General features: G+C 54.4%; 1 protein-coding gene across 3 annotated transcripts; it reads right to left on the reverse strand.

Annotated features, from left to right (window-relative positions):
- Nucleotides 1-2,207: 2,207 nt before the first annotated feature.
- Nucleotides 2,208-11,237, reverse strand: PLEKHO1 (pleckstrin homology domain containing O1). 3 transcript variants are annotated; one of them, XM_070396950.1, is made up of 6 exons: nucleotides 11,059-11,237; nucleotides 10,383-10,520; nucleotides 5,685-5,825; nucleotides 4,795-4,899; nucleotides 4,121-4,222; nucleotides 2,208-3,033 (listed from the first exon to the last, which is right to left on the reverse strand). In XM_070396950.1, exons 1-6 carry the CDS (start codon nucleotides 11,086-11,088, stop codon nucleotides 2,329-2,331), a joined length of 1,221 nt encoding a protein of 406 aa, XP_070253051.1. In that variant the 5' UTR covers nucleotides 11,089-11,237; the 3' UTR covers nucleotides 2,208-2,328. The 3 variants fall into 3 exon arrangements, with proteins under 3 accessions (XP_070253051.1, XP_070253050.1, XP_070253052.1); XM_070396949.1 differs by having other exon boundaries at nucleotides 10,383-10,529; nucleotides 11,059-11,236; XM_070396951.1 differs by lacking the exons at nucleotides 10,383-10,520; nucleotides 11,059-11,237 and adding an exon at nucleotides 6,511-6,611.
- Between the last annotated feature and the right edge of the window lie 2,775 nt (nucleotides 11,238-14,012).

The following is a 14,012-nucleotide window of genomic DNA, read 5'->3' on the forward strand; positions in this document are numbered from 1 at the left end:
CCAGCTCTTGGCGGCCCGGGGTCCCCAGTCTTTCTTTTCTGCTTCCCCTCACCTGCCATTCTTCTTTCCAGTGTCTCCTCCATCCTCTAGCTCCCTTGGGAGCCACAGATAATTGACATGTTGGGATATACATGCCATTCTTGCTTACGTCTTTTTCTTCATTATGTGGGAGCGACAAAGGAGGAAAGAGGGGAAATAAAATTCATACAAAGATGGAGACTTATATAAAGAAAGTATCTTTTTTGTTGTTGTTAATCCTTACCTGAGGGTATTTTTTCCATTGATTTTGAGAGAGTGTGGGAGGGAGGGAGGGAGGGAGGGAGGGAGGGAGGGATAGAGGAACATCAACGTGGGGCACATCTATCGGTTGCCTCCTGCACCCACCCCAACTGGTGCTGGGGATTGAACCTGCAACCCAGGTACATGCCCTTGATGGAGAATTGAACTTGCAACCCTTTGGTGGCAGGTGCCCTAACCACTGAGCATGCCAGTCAGGGCAAAAGTATTTTAACCTAGATGTCCAATATTTGTGACAAGGGCCTGCTGTCCATGCTTAGAGTTTAGGAGAGTGACGCCTGCTTGGAGGACAAAGTCTGGAGACCCAGATTCCCTCACCTGCTGCCCCGGGAGACACTGGGGATGGCTTGTAGGTGGCACTCTGCTGCACTCCTCCCTACTGTAGGCATATGTTCCCAGGGAAGAGACTAGTGTAGAAAACCACAGGGCAGAGCCAGGGAAATCATGACTGTGAGCGGCAGGGACTAAAAGCAGAACTCTCTTCCTAGAGACTCCCCATCTTGCTTACACGGGTTGTGGGAGTGATAATTCCCGAGCAGAACGGGAATCGAAGGGTCTGTGTTTCATTCAAAGGCCTTACCTTCTTTCCCTCCTACCTTATCTTCCTGAATGTCAGTCGCATCGGGCAGCCTCATAGCCAGGATCTACCAGCCATTGTCCCCATTTTCGCCCCCTTCTCCCCTCCCACCCCTAGTGAAGCTCTCGATCTTGGCTCTTGTGAGATCTAGGGAAGCAGATCAAATGCCTTTCAACCCCTCATTTACTTGGTCCATGAGGCTCTGTCCTTCTTTCCAAAAATCGCTCATAGCTCGCCTTCACAATCCTCCTCTGGACCTAAACTCATTACTAAACCTGATCCGAGAAACTTCAGAGAAAAGAAGCAAACAAAGTGAAACGAGTTGTGGAGGACCTGCCTTAGGCCAGCATGCGAGGGAACTAGCCGGGAGGTGTGAGCATTGAGTTGTTTTTCTTAAGTTGGGGCTTGATGAGTGTCGGGCAGGAGGTTTAAGGAAGGAGGGGGAGGCTACAGGAAACCTAGCGTGGCCAAAAGAGGAACCTGGGCACATGTTCGGTTTTCCCCTTCATCCAACCTAGCTTGCATCACAAATCAGTTTCATTCTTAGTTTGGCTCTTCGATTGAGGTCAGCTGTCCCTGGTTCCTCTGTGCTAGGACCCTCTAGTCCAGTGGTTCTCAACCTTCTGGCCCTTTAAATACAGTTCCTCATGTTGTGACCCAACCATAAAATTATTTTCGTTGCTACTTCATAACTGTAATGTTGCTACTGTTATGAATCGTCATGTAAATATCTGATATGCAGGATGGTCTTAGGCGACCCCTGTGAAAGGGTCGTTCGACCGCCAAAGGGGTCGCAACCCACAGGTTGAGAACCGCTGCTCTAGTCAAATGACCAAACCCATCCCACCACCCACTGTATCTCTGAATCGGTGTTGGGAAGGGTTGTGGGAGAGGCAGGCAGGCAGCTCAGTCTCAGCCGGGGCTCGCTGGGAGTGAGAAGCCAGTGTCCGACAGGGAGGATTTTAATCCCCCGATCCTCTCGGGCCCGGGCTAAGTTTCACTTCTCTGTGCGTGGACCGGTGGCTCTGGCTTCCACATCCCTGGAGCTAGGGCTGGGCAGCTAAAATTTCACCCTCAGATTGAAAACTTGGGACCCGCCCTCCAACTTAAAGCCTGTATGTGACCTTGGGAGCATATTCCCCACTGTCTCAGGGGTGGCGTGTGTGAAAGGGTCAGACTGCGCCTTTGCTACCCTCTCTCTCTTCATCTGGGCAAAGCTTCCTAATGCTGCCACAGGGGTCACCCCCTCCTCAAACCTGAGAGGGGGTACGGAAGGGAAGGGGGTTGGGAAGGGAGGGCTGCAGGAGGGTCGGGCATCAGCAAGAGCAACAAGTTTGATTGTGTTTTTGTTTTCTTTTTTTAACTGAGGTAAATAAAAAAGCTTTATCCTGCAACACTTGGAGATCAGAGTCTGTGCCCCCACCCTCCCAAGTTCCAGACCCTGTCCCCTTCCTTCACATGAGGCTCTTCCGGTACTGGCTGTGCTGGGCAGTCTGTCTGAGGTGGGCGTCGGGGGTCTGCAGGTCCATCTGTCTGTAGAGGTCCCTCAGCTCCCTGACCTCCTGCAGCACCCGCTTCGCCTGGCTCCAGTTCGAAGACGCCTCTCCCAGCAGCCGCTCCGTCTTCAGCAGCAGCTGCTCGGACTCAGAATCGGGAGGAGACCGAGGTGGGTCCTTGGCCTTTCGCTTCCCGTCTCCCAGTCCCTGAACCTCTGCCAGCAGCTCCTGAGTCTTCTCCAGTTTCCTTGCTACCAGGTCCTGGATCCGGGACAGCTGCCCCGGGTGTGGGGGGGCGAGGGGTGGGGGCTCCTCGGCCCGCAGCTGGAGGGTGCAGGCTGGGGCTGCGTCCCGCTGAGACAGGATCTCCTCCAAGGAGGCACAGCGGCCTTTCTCTGTGGGGGTCAACTTCTTAGGTGCCTGGGGGGTGTAGGTGGCCCCCTTGCCTGGCTTTTCCCAAGGTCGAGGGGGGCCGCCGGCCCGGTCGGAGGAGGGCGGGATCCGGTCTGAGTCCGCTCTTCGCCGGCTGCCTGCGAGCTGGGCCACCGACTTGTCCAGGTCGACCCGAAAGCTCTCAGCACAAGAGGTTGGTTCCTCAGGGGAGGGGTCTTCCTCCTGGATCAGGTCCAAGGTCAGCATCCCATCTGAGGTAGAGGTCGAAGCCTGGAGAGGGAGAGGCAGGGAGGGAGGGGTAAGCCATCGTCCGTGGGCATGGCAGGAGCGGCTGCCCGAGAGATGCAAGCTGTGCTCGCTCTCCTCCGCAGCAGCCTCCCCATGAGAGGCCCTCCCTCCCGGCTGAGCCCTCTGGCTGCTACTTTTATTCCTTTGACACTGAGCTGGACTCCGTCCTTTTACTTTTCTGTGGTGAAAAGTGGTTTCTCACGCTTGTTTCCCATGTTCCCCACTGTGCCAAGAGCTTCCTGCAGAGTGTCGTTCTCCTCTGTATCGTGGACTCCAGGCAGCGCGTTGGGTCCGACGCTCACAGGACGCCCCACACAGCACAGGACCTCCTCCTGGGAGCCACACCCCAGCCCCTCTGCTACTGGGAACTCAGAACCCCTTGCCTTCCACCCGAACGTGTCCTCCTGTTTCTAGAATTCTCTAACTGAGAAAGAAGTGCTAAGGGTATTCAGTGCCTCAGCTGCGTGGGTGCAAACGTGGTTTCCCACACAGCAGCCCCTCACGGCAGGCGATTACTGCCCCACTTTACGTGGGGAGACACGCAGCTTCCGGGAACCAGAGAGTGAGCTGATTTGCAAAGCTGGGTTCCCACCCGGGTCTGCCTGACTCCAGAGCCTAGCCTGCGTTCCTCCTACCTGACTGCCCCTCCTCCTGGACGCAGAGAGAAGCGCCACTTTGTATGTTACTGGCGGGGTGGGGGGGGGGGGGGGGGGGGGAGGGGGGGGGCGCGGTTGTTGTTACTGTGATCCTTCCTCCTCTGAGCCTGCGGGACCTAACGCTGTTACCTGTCAGGACAGCTGGCCACCAGATAGTCGCTTATACTGCCTTTGTCACTTTCCCCCAGAGGATGATGAATTTATTGAGGACAAGGACTTAGAACTCATAGTAGGTGCTGAACAAATATTTTGAACTGGAGGAGTCAGGCAGGGGGGTGGGGGTAGAGGGACTGCCCAACCTTTGACCTTGGTATCACAAATGCCTCCGGTGGGATCTCTGAGATACGGCCCTAGCTAAGATGGACTGACGCGGAATTGGCCCTTGGGCAATCTCCTTTCTACGTCTGACATACCACGGCCATGAGGTGTCCCCGAGTCGGCGGGCGGCGGGAGTGTTGGATTTTTGCCCTGTCTCGAGTGGGGTGGGCGAGATAGCTGTCCTCTTCAACCGTGACCTGAAGAGAAGCACTGTGAGGCTATGACTGCTCTTCAGAGAATCTGTCCCAACCCCGCACCCCCTGCGGCCTAAACATGCCTGGGCTTGGAAACAGACCTACCCATGAACTGCTTCTGAGCAGATCTAAGGGCAAGGTTTACTGGATAGGAAGGGGCTCCTCAAGCCAGCCCGAGGTTGGCCCCGGCCTCACAGAGCAGGGGAGGGGGAATTAGCTAAAAGACTTAGAGCAGGGGTCCTCAAGCTACGGCCCGCGGGCCACATGCAAATACAAATACTGTATTTGTTCCCGTTTTGTTTTTTTACTTCAAAATAAGATGTGTGCAGTGTGCATAGGAATTTGTTCATAGTTTTTTTTTAAACTATAGTCCGGCCCTCCAACGGTCTGAGGGACAGTGAACTTGCCCCCTGTTTAAATAGTTTGAGGACCCCTGACTTAGAGGGTAGAAAAAGGGTTTTCTAAAGGGAGCTGGTGAGGGAGCAAGTAAACGGGGGTCGCCATAACCTTCCCTCTTTCGTGAGCCCCAGCAGCTCCCCCTGCCAGCGCCCCTCTCCCCACAATGAGCCCCTGACCTCGTCCAAGATTCGGTTCTTGGCCCGGGTGATCGCAGCGTTGAGGGCATTGATCCATGATTCCTTCTCTTCTGGACTCACTGCCAGGAAGATCAGGTTGGGTGCCTGTGAGGGAAGATTCTTGTTTCAGCGAGGGTTTTAGAGGTGGTGTCTCACCTTGACAGTGAAGAAAGAAGAAATTATAGTCTCATTCTCTGAGACCCAACTCCTGGAAGGAGAGAGAGTCTGCTTCAGAGTCATCCGTAACTTAAAGAAACCAGCCTCTATCCCTGCAAAATGCCACAGCTTGCAAGCTGTTCTAGAAAGGACCAAAGAAGAGCTGAGAAGGGTCTTGGATATTAATGTGGAAATAATTCGAGGAGGTTTGCTAAAGGACAGTGCTAAAACGAAGGTTTTTAACTGTTTGAAGAAACAGAATGTGATAGGAATGGCTTCCCTCAGCCAGGAGACATTAGATTCAGAAATTCAACCACGTATCAGGATACAGGGAAAAGTGATTTTCTCCCAAGCAACGTGCGTGTGTGCCCGCATACGTGCGTATGCAAGGGAGAGGAGGAGGCAGAGAGAGAAAGAAATGACCTTTGTCTGAAGGCTGGCTTGCCTGGAGGGCAGGGAATGGCCATAATATTCTCAGGTTAAATAATAAAAGCTGGCAGGAGAGCAGTAATCCAGGGCTTCTGAGCCAGGAGGCTGAGGGAGAGATCCTGGAGGGGACAGGTGTTCTCCCCCCGCCTCCCCCCCCCCCCCCCCCCCCCCCCAGGGCCCTGACCTCATCCAAGATGCGATTCTTGGCCCTGGGCCAGAGTTGAGGGCAGGGTTGTAATGCGTCAAAGGTGTGGGAACCCTGACCTGGTCAGTGTTCCTATGGCCGTGGTGCAGGCAGAACATACCGTGTTACCGGGCTGTTTGGAGTGGGCAAGAGTGAACTTGCTATGATTCTTCTTGCTCCTGCTCTTGGATTTCCGGAGCTCTTCACACTTCTCATAGTCACTCAGGTCAAACACCTCCTGGATATTTTTCTCATCTTTCACCTAGGGAAGGGTTGGAGGTGAGGTGAGGAAGATAAAATTACTTAGTCTCTTCCCCCCACTTGTTAGATCAGTCTTGGGGACAGAGGAAGCCTGAGAGGGAGGGACGACAGGACAGGAAAGGCCAATCCCACAAAGGCCGACAGTGGGGGACAGCGCTGGGGCAGCCACGTCCTGACTCCTCAGTGGGTTTCTGCTCAAACTCCTCCTCCCCCCGACTGTCCTCTGCCAAGAACCCCAGTAGGTCGCCCTTGTCCATGACTCCCACTTTGTCCTTCCTTTGAAGGACAGGCTTACACAGCTACCAGGTTAATCCTGTCATCCCAATGGAAGCACGGCCTGGAGAGCCCTGGACTGTCCAGCGGGAGGAGGTGAAGGCAGGGCCTATGTCAGAGGGCGTCTGGAGGCCACGAAGGGCTGCCTCTGGCCTCCCCATCCCAGGTTTATGTTGTCCTGTTGTCGCTTTCTTACCCTACGTGGCTCACTCCCCAACATATGCTATTATAGAGAGTCATCTACCTCCTTCACTGCAGGAGTTTCGTTCAGTTTGTTCAGGTAAGCTGAAAAATACACCTGTGGCTCCCAACCCTCCTTCCTCCCCTCACGTATTGTGCCGGCCCAACCTCGCTCTTCAGGCTTGAAAAGCCGTTTCAATCCGCCACCTCTCTCCAGGCAGAGCTGCACTTACACTCTCCCTGGAGGACTGAATTCCAGACTTGGAAAAACGTATTCTGCCAGCTCTCCCCAGGATTGCGGTTTGAGAGTCCAAGCCCCCGTCCTGCCAGGAAGTTCTTCCTTGTGTCTAAATGTAGCCTTTCCTGCGTGTAGTATCCATCTTGCACCCTGGTTCTACCCTTTGCAGATCTATCCAGCAGTTGGCTCTTAAGTCTCTTGCAAAAGGTCTGACCAGAGACCACAATTCTATCGACATCCTGCAACCCCAACCAGCATTTCCCGAGTTCCACAAAGCAAATTCCATTAGCATTTCTTCCTTTTTAACCCTCTCGGGGTTTGTTCCTCCTGCCCCGAGGTGTTTCCCGCAGACCCGGGAGTCAGAAGCTGTGCCTCAGGGGTTGTGTGGGCTTGTGAGAGGAGAGGAGAGTCCTTGCAGGCCCAGATGAAGCAACCTGTGATCAGAACCCATTCGCCCTCTGCTGCTGGACTCTGGGGTCGGCAGACCCTGGCAATGAGCTGGTCCCGGTCTTCTGGGAAGAGAGACCAGCACTTGTCTTGTGAAAACTAAACCAACAGATAAAAGTAGCTGCATCTCTTCCTTGGAAGACACCCGCTCTCCGTGACTGGAACTATTTCACAAGAGTCTCCGCTTGTCAAGCTCTGAAACAGGAATTGTGTGTGTGTGGCAGTGACTTCCTCTATCCTCTTGGTTTTCAACAGCCTTGAAGCAGGGAAGTGGTTCTCTCTTCTATCCCCAGCCCATCTCTGGTCTTGCACCTGCCCATCCTTCTGACTTGCCGCTGGACGCAGGGGGCTGACGTCGGTGACGAGAGCCGATCACACAGCCCGTCAGGTGAATGGCTGCTCGGACATCCACTCTGTTTCTGCAGGGCTTGGCTCCTCCTGGCTCTCCCTTTTCTAGGGCGCCCCGGCTTTGAGCTGGGAAGGGGTCAGAGGCCTTGAAGGATTATGGGTAGACGTACACAAGATGCTGGCAAGGAGCATCCAAGAACAATTCCCAGAAACACGGGCAGGGAGGCGGGATAAAGCATCGCTCCTTTTCTCCCCTCCTTCCTCAGAGCTGAGGCTATCAGCAGAGGCCAGAAAGCTTGGAGAGGAAAGTGCTGGGTGTGTGTATGTAGCCAGGGGAAGAGAGTTACTTGTTCTGTTTTCCTTAGGGGAAGGAAGGGAAGGGAAGGGAAGGGAAGGGAGGAGGGAAGGGAGGGGTATTCTGGCTCGGACACAGCTGATAAGGAGCTCTGGAGGGCAGGAGACACGTTGACAGAGGCGAGCGCTTGGTAGGGTGGGGAGAGGTAGGAGATGGCTGACACAAGCATTAGGACAAGTATATTCCAGTCCCCGGGAAGATGGACAGCTCCAAGACCCTTGTTCTCCACTGTACTGTTTCTCCCCGCTCTAATTCCCAAAGTCTCATTGATAATTACCCATCTTCCAAACTTAACCCTTCCTTCCCCCAGATTCTTTGTCCTTGGCCCACAGAAAGGGATTTTCCCATGCGCGCCAAAAAAGATGCCCTGAACGGAATTCCCTCTACTATGAGGTCTAAGGTCTAGTTTCTGCTCCTGTACAGCAGCCCCATGAGCACAAGGTGCCCTTTGACTGAAAATGAGAGGGAAAAAAATTAACAACAAATAATAGAAGGATTTCTTTGATGGAAACAGCTGTGGGAGTCTCTGCCTTTATGAGGGGAAGAACCAAAAAAGACTGTTGCAAATTCTAGGGGAGGGAGGGGGGAATTTTCTCACATTAATTTCTTACAAACATTCTACTTGGCGTTTCTTTTTAAAAATCTTGAATCTACTTGCTCTGGAGCTTTTGGGAACCTCTGACAGGTTCACCTTTAATCTAGCCCATTGCAGCATGGAAACTGGCTCCAAAGAGTAATAGCAATCGGCTTGTGCTCCCTTTTCCTAGGCCTTCTCGGGAGGGGGCAGTTGGCCCCATGACCAGTCAGATGCTCCTGACTCACAGGACACCGCACACCCTAGGCTGAGGTCATTCCATCCTTTCCCATCACTGTACCCCTTCCTCCCAAAACAAGGCTCAGCCATGTTCTTCCCCCCCCAGACTTTGTTCTTCGGACAAATACAAACAAGAAAAACATCTTGTTCCTTCTGCCCTTTCACTGTCCTTAGGTTCTCTGACGTGTGGGAAGCCCTCCCTGATGGCTCACTACAGTTTCCTGCCATTAGGAAGTTCGGGGGCGACAGGAGACACACTTTGACACTTGCTTTTTTTTTTTTAACTGGAAAGCCAGCTAAATTGTGTGATAACGTTCTCTAGGATTGGAGTTGGGCGGAGGGGACCCCTAAAAATAAATCCTCTTGCCTGGCGGGTGTGGGTTGGTGGTTGTGAGCATCGACCTATGAACCAGGAGGTCACGGTTCGATTCCCAGTCAGGGCACATGCCTGGGTTATGGGCTTGATCCCCAGTGTGGCGCGTGCAGGAGGCAGTCGATCAATGATTCTCTCTCCCTCTCCCTTTCTCTCTGAAATCAATAAAAATAGATTTAAAAAATCCTCTTGTCCAAGTCTTCTCGCACCTCACTCTCTCACCAAGTTCTCAGCTGACTGTACGCAGCAGGGTTAGCCACCCCAAGAGGGATGTCCTTGGCCCCCGCACCCCTTCTTTCTTCCCTAGTTGTCTCAGTGGATGTTCGGTTCAGATGAGTCTCTCTATGGGACTGTGTGTGGCTGTTTCAATACCATAAAAGGACTTATTTACCTAAATATAGTCGACTGCAGAAAGCAGAAGAGGTTAGAACTCAGGGAGGACTTCCCAGTTGGCCCCTGATGAGGGAACATGAAAGCGGGGGAGGAAGGGCCATCCTAGCAGGGAGCCCAGGGCAGTCTCCCAGGCTGTGTGGACACAGCCTCGAAGGCAGGGACCGGGGTGCCTCTAACCTGCGGGAGGCAATTTTAGTTTCTCAATATGACTTCGTGGTATTAACCCCAAGAACGAGAGATAAAAGGGAGAAGAGTCTGGATTCACTGGTCTTGGCTCAGGTGCTCATCCCGTGTGGGCTGCGGTTCACATTTTAGCGGTAGGGCTGAAGACATAGATAGGGGAGTTCTTAGCGACAGTGGTCTCCCTTCTGATACAAAGGAGGGGGGGGCTGAGAGAGGGTGAAGAATGAGCTCCTTGCTTCTTTTTTTACTTTTATTTATTTTTTTAGTGGACTTGGGGGCGGGAGGGGGAAACAGCGAGGTATGGTTCATTGGCTTCAACAGAAATAACGGTCTGCCACTCGCAAATGCTCCTCCACCTCCATCGCCTAAGACTGACCCTGGGCTGCGCGCGCGCGCGCGCGTGTGTGTGTGTGTGTGTGTGTGTGTGTGTGTGTGTGTGTGAGAGAGAGAGAGAGAGAGAGATTCCCGGCAGCTGTGCTGCTCTGACCTGTGTATGTTCCTGCGAGAGACAGGAAAGGGGGGGGGGGGGCAGCGGGGTTGGGTGGGGGGGACAGGAAGGGGCGGCGGATATGCCGCTGTGCGCAGAGCGTCTGTTTCGGCAGCGACAGCAAAGAGAAGCACCCCCACTTCAGCCAGAGGCCAGGGTAGGGCCGGGGACCCCGGGGACACGTAGAACTCCTGGAACATCTCGGGGTATCACCGCAGTCAGAGAGACATTTATTCGCCCAGAAAACTCATGAAATGAGATGCATCTCAACTTCTAACTCCGGTCTCCTCGCTACATCCAGGGTGACCTTTCCCAGCAGAGAGCAGTGGTGGGGAGCGCTGAACTTGCTTTTGGAGCGAAGTGGGGGGCTCGGTAAGGGAACCGGGCGGCAGATAAGCCCTCCCCCCGCCCCCCGGAGAGACAAGGTGGGGAAGATGAGACAGGGAGTCGGGGCGAAGGGCACCTACCTCCTTGTCGGAGATGTAGAGCTGGTCCCCTCTCAGCACCACGTAGCGGTTTTTCCAAATCTCCCTGAAAATGCCTTTCCCGCAGAATTTCCGGACCCAGCCAACCTTCTCGGGCGGTGCAGACGGATGGTTTCCTTCCTGAGGCCCCTGCCCCGGGGCAGGAGAGGAAGGGCGGTTAGGTGATCACAGCTCTTTCCTTCTCTCCACTCGGAGCCCCGAGACCCTGCTTTCGGACCCGCGTCCGCTCCCCGCTTCCTCGGAGGTGCTCACTCCGGGGCGCTCTCCTCCCCCGTCTCCCACATGAACCGCGAGCGAGCGCGGTGGGGAGAGGGGCCTGGGCCGAGGGGCCTCCGAGCGCGCGGGTCCCGCCCCCTCCCCCAGCCGGTCCTCGCGGCGCCGGGTTAGCGGCGTTTATTTTATTTCTCATTGTCTCCCCGCCGCCCAGAGCCCATGCACCCTGCAGCCGGCCCCAGGGGACGCGGGCTGGGGTGGGGCGCATCGCCAAGTGACACCCCCACCCAAGTAAACAAAAGCCCCCTCCCCCGGGAGCTGCGGGCGCGGGGCACTGGGAACGGGGGCGCGCGGGGCTCACGCCGAGCGCGCGGCCGCTCGCGGCCCCAACGGGCCGGAGTCCCCCGAGCTCCGAGGCGGGAGCGGGGCCGGCGGGCGCACTCACCCTCTTGGAGGAATTGTTCTTCTTCATCATTCCGGGGTGCGGGCCCGGGGCTGGGACCTGGGGCCTCTTCCCGGGGAGGGTGGCGGAGATGCCCCCGGCGCCGCCGCCGCTCCGCCCTCCCTCCCCCTGGCGGACTCGCCTCCTTTGTAGCTCCGGTTACACTCGGGGCCGGCCTCCCCGCTCGCTCGCACACACGCGCACGCCTGCTCCCCGCCCCTCGGCGCCCTCCATCCCGCCGCCCACGCGGCCCGGCCCCCGAGCTCCCGCCCGGCCCCGCCGCTCCCCCGGCCCCGCGCGCGGTGGTCGGCCCGGCCCGCGCCCCGCGGTGCCATCCAGCGGCCGCTGACGTTGCGAGTTCAAAATAAAGGGCGAATCGCGGAGCCCGAGCTGGTGCGCTCCCCCGCCTCCCTTTGTTTCTGACTCACGGAGGGGGGTGAAGACAGACCCGAACCCGCCGGGGACCCGGGGATCCGGGGACCCGGACTCGGACTGAATGAAGGGAGAGCGAGAGGCGGGGCCGGGAAAGACAGACCCGCCGACCTGGCGTGGGAGACCGGGAGGCGGATGGAGCGGGTAATGGAGACCGAGAGGCGCGTGGAGACGGGGATCACCCAGCTCTAGACCGTCTCCCTCCCAACCCCGAACAAAAACAAGCGCTCCAGCTGGGAGGGCGCGTCACCTGCCGCTGGCGCCCGACATCACACTCCCCGCGGTGGAGAGTGGCCCGGGCAGGTCAGAGGACGGGGAAAAGTTTTGTGCTCCGGAGGGTATCCGTGTGCAGGGGCCGCTGTGGGAGAGTTAATAGCAATCTACACTTCTTCCAGTTTACAAAGCTTCAGGCCTGACGTGAGCCTGGTATTCAGGCGAATAACCCCAAGTTTGTTACGGTCTCCAGTGCACACAGGGAAGTGAGACTCAGAATGGCTGAACGATTGGCAGACACACACTGTGAGTGCCGGGAGGAATAGAATGGTCTCCAACGCGTAATCCGTGCGTCCGATGGCTTTCACTGTACCCGGGGCTCTCTTCCTGCTGCGCCCACCTGGAAAAGTCCCATCCGGTCCACAAGATGCCCTGCCTGGGGATCCCTCCTTCATCAGATTTGCCTCAGAGCCCACAGACCAACTTCTTAGTAACTTCATCGTTTTCCCAGTACGTGGTTAATGGGACGAGGGAGCCGGGAAACCTAGGTTTGGGTACTGGTTTCATCACTGCTCTGTGGCCTTTGGGCAAGCAGCTGAATTTCTTTAGGCCTCAGTGCCTCCACATATTAAATAGTGAGGGATGAAATGTCATTTCCATCAACCAGGAAAGTCAGGACGATATATGAAATGACCTGTGAAAGTCCTTTGAACATATAAAGATTGCCCTCTAGGCTACTTATTGAATAACAATAAGCTAACCAACACATTGCCTGGCATATGGCAGGCACACAATAACCACAAAAATGAATACCAATTCCTGGCACAGAGGAGGCGGGGGAAAAAGGAAGAACCCTTTGCCCAGACAGGTCTCACAATAAAAGTGTTGGCTGCCAAATTTGTGGTTTGAGAAGTGGCTAGGTCTTGGCTTTTTCTGGTATCTGTCAAATGACGGAAGGGGCTTCTCTCTTTTCCCAATACTCTCTTATCCTCTAGTCCAATAATATCCCCCTTAACTGCTTTTCATTTACCGTACTAATTAATTCCTCTATATTAGACTGATATAGAAACTTATCCTTTCAAAGTGCTCTTATATGTTATTTTTTAAAATATTTAGTGCTACCTTGTGAGGCATATGGAACAAATAAGGACATGCAAATCAATCGACTTGCCCAAGTTTACACAGCAAGTTACTGGCTAAATGGTTTAAAATCCAGTCTGTTTAGGTTTTGTGTACACACACGCGCGCGCGCGCACACACACACACACCTCTTTCCTTCCCACCATCCTCTCCCCCTTCCCATCATCTCTTTCCCACCTTCTATTTTACAAAGTGATTTTAAAAGAATGGGAAAATCCAGGAGATCATCATAAATGAAGAAGCAACATACCCCAGTGATCTGGCGAGATAATGAACCTGCATGATCTTTGGAGGGCTTGGAAATAAGGGGTTTGGATTTAGAGTTTGAATAGATTCTGGTTTATGGGGGGAACGTAACTCATGACTTGCCCTATCTTCTTATTTGCCCTCATTTTAGCCAACTAATATTTGAGTGCCTCCTATCTGTGAGGCCCGAGGGTCCTGGGATGCTGCATAAGACAGGAGCGGGAGCTTTGTGGAACATGAGCCAGAGAGAGGGACGGCCAAAATATCAACTCCCTCCCGAGTCATTTTCAGATTCCAGAGCAGATGCATGTGGGCTGGCGAGCCTTCCATGCCTATCTGCTCCTTAAGATGTTACATAAATCTGCGCTCTCTCTCTCTCCCTCTCTCATTAACCTGCATTGCTGCCTCATTATTCTGCCCCTACCTTCCCTTACTCTGTGTCCCTTTGTCCTGTTACTCATCCCTCTTTCCATACTCCATACCCTTCTCTGAACCGTTCTTCAAGCTGACTTCTCTCTCACCAGGCAAACCTCATGGCACCTGAATTGGGATCTATGAATTGCGACTGTTTTCCAAAGACCAATTCGTAAGAGAGAAATCTCAGAGGAAGAATTTATGGGTTCCTTTACACATATCCACAGCACCGTCTCCTCAGTGAGCTCAGCACTACCACACACACAGACCACAAAAATAACTCCAGCCAATTTCTCTTCAGTGGAGATAAGATACTGGGAGGACTTGCGATGGGGTTACCTCCCTAACTGCAAAACCATGAATAAGACACAACTGCCAGTAGCTTTATTCTTCAATTGACTATTTTATAAGTAACTCCACATAAGGGAGGGAGAAGGGAGCTATCCGAGATAAGGACTTGTGAATCGCTGCCCGCAAGTTTACTGGACAGGAACCATTATCAAAACATTTGT

The sequence above is a fragment of the Myotis yumanensis genome, unplaced genomic scaffold (assembly GCF_028538775.1).
Source record: "Myotis yumanensis isolate MYYU_CA2020_CCGP unplaced genomic scaffold, mMyoYum1.0.hap1 SCAF_17, whole genome shotgun sequence".
NCBI lineage: Eukaryota > Metazoa > Chordata > Mammalia > Chiroptera > Vespertilionidae > Myotis > Myotis yumanensis.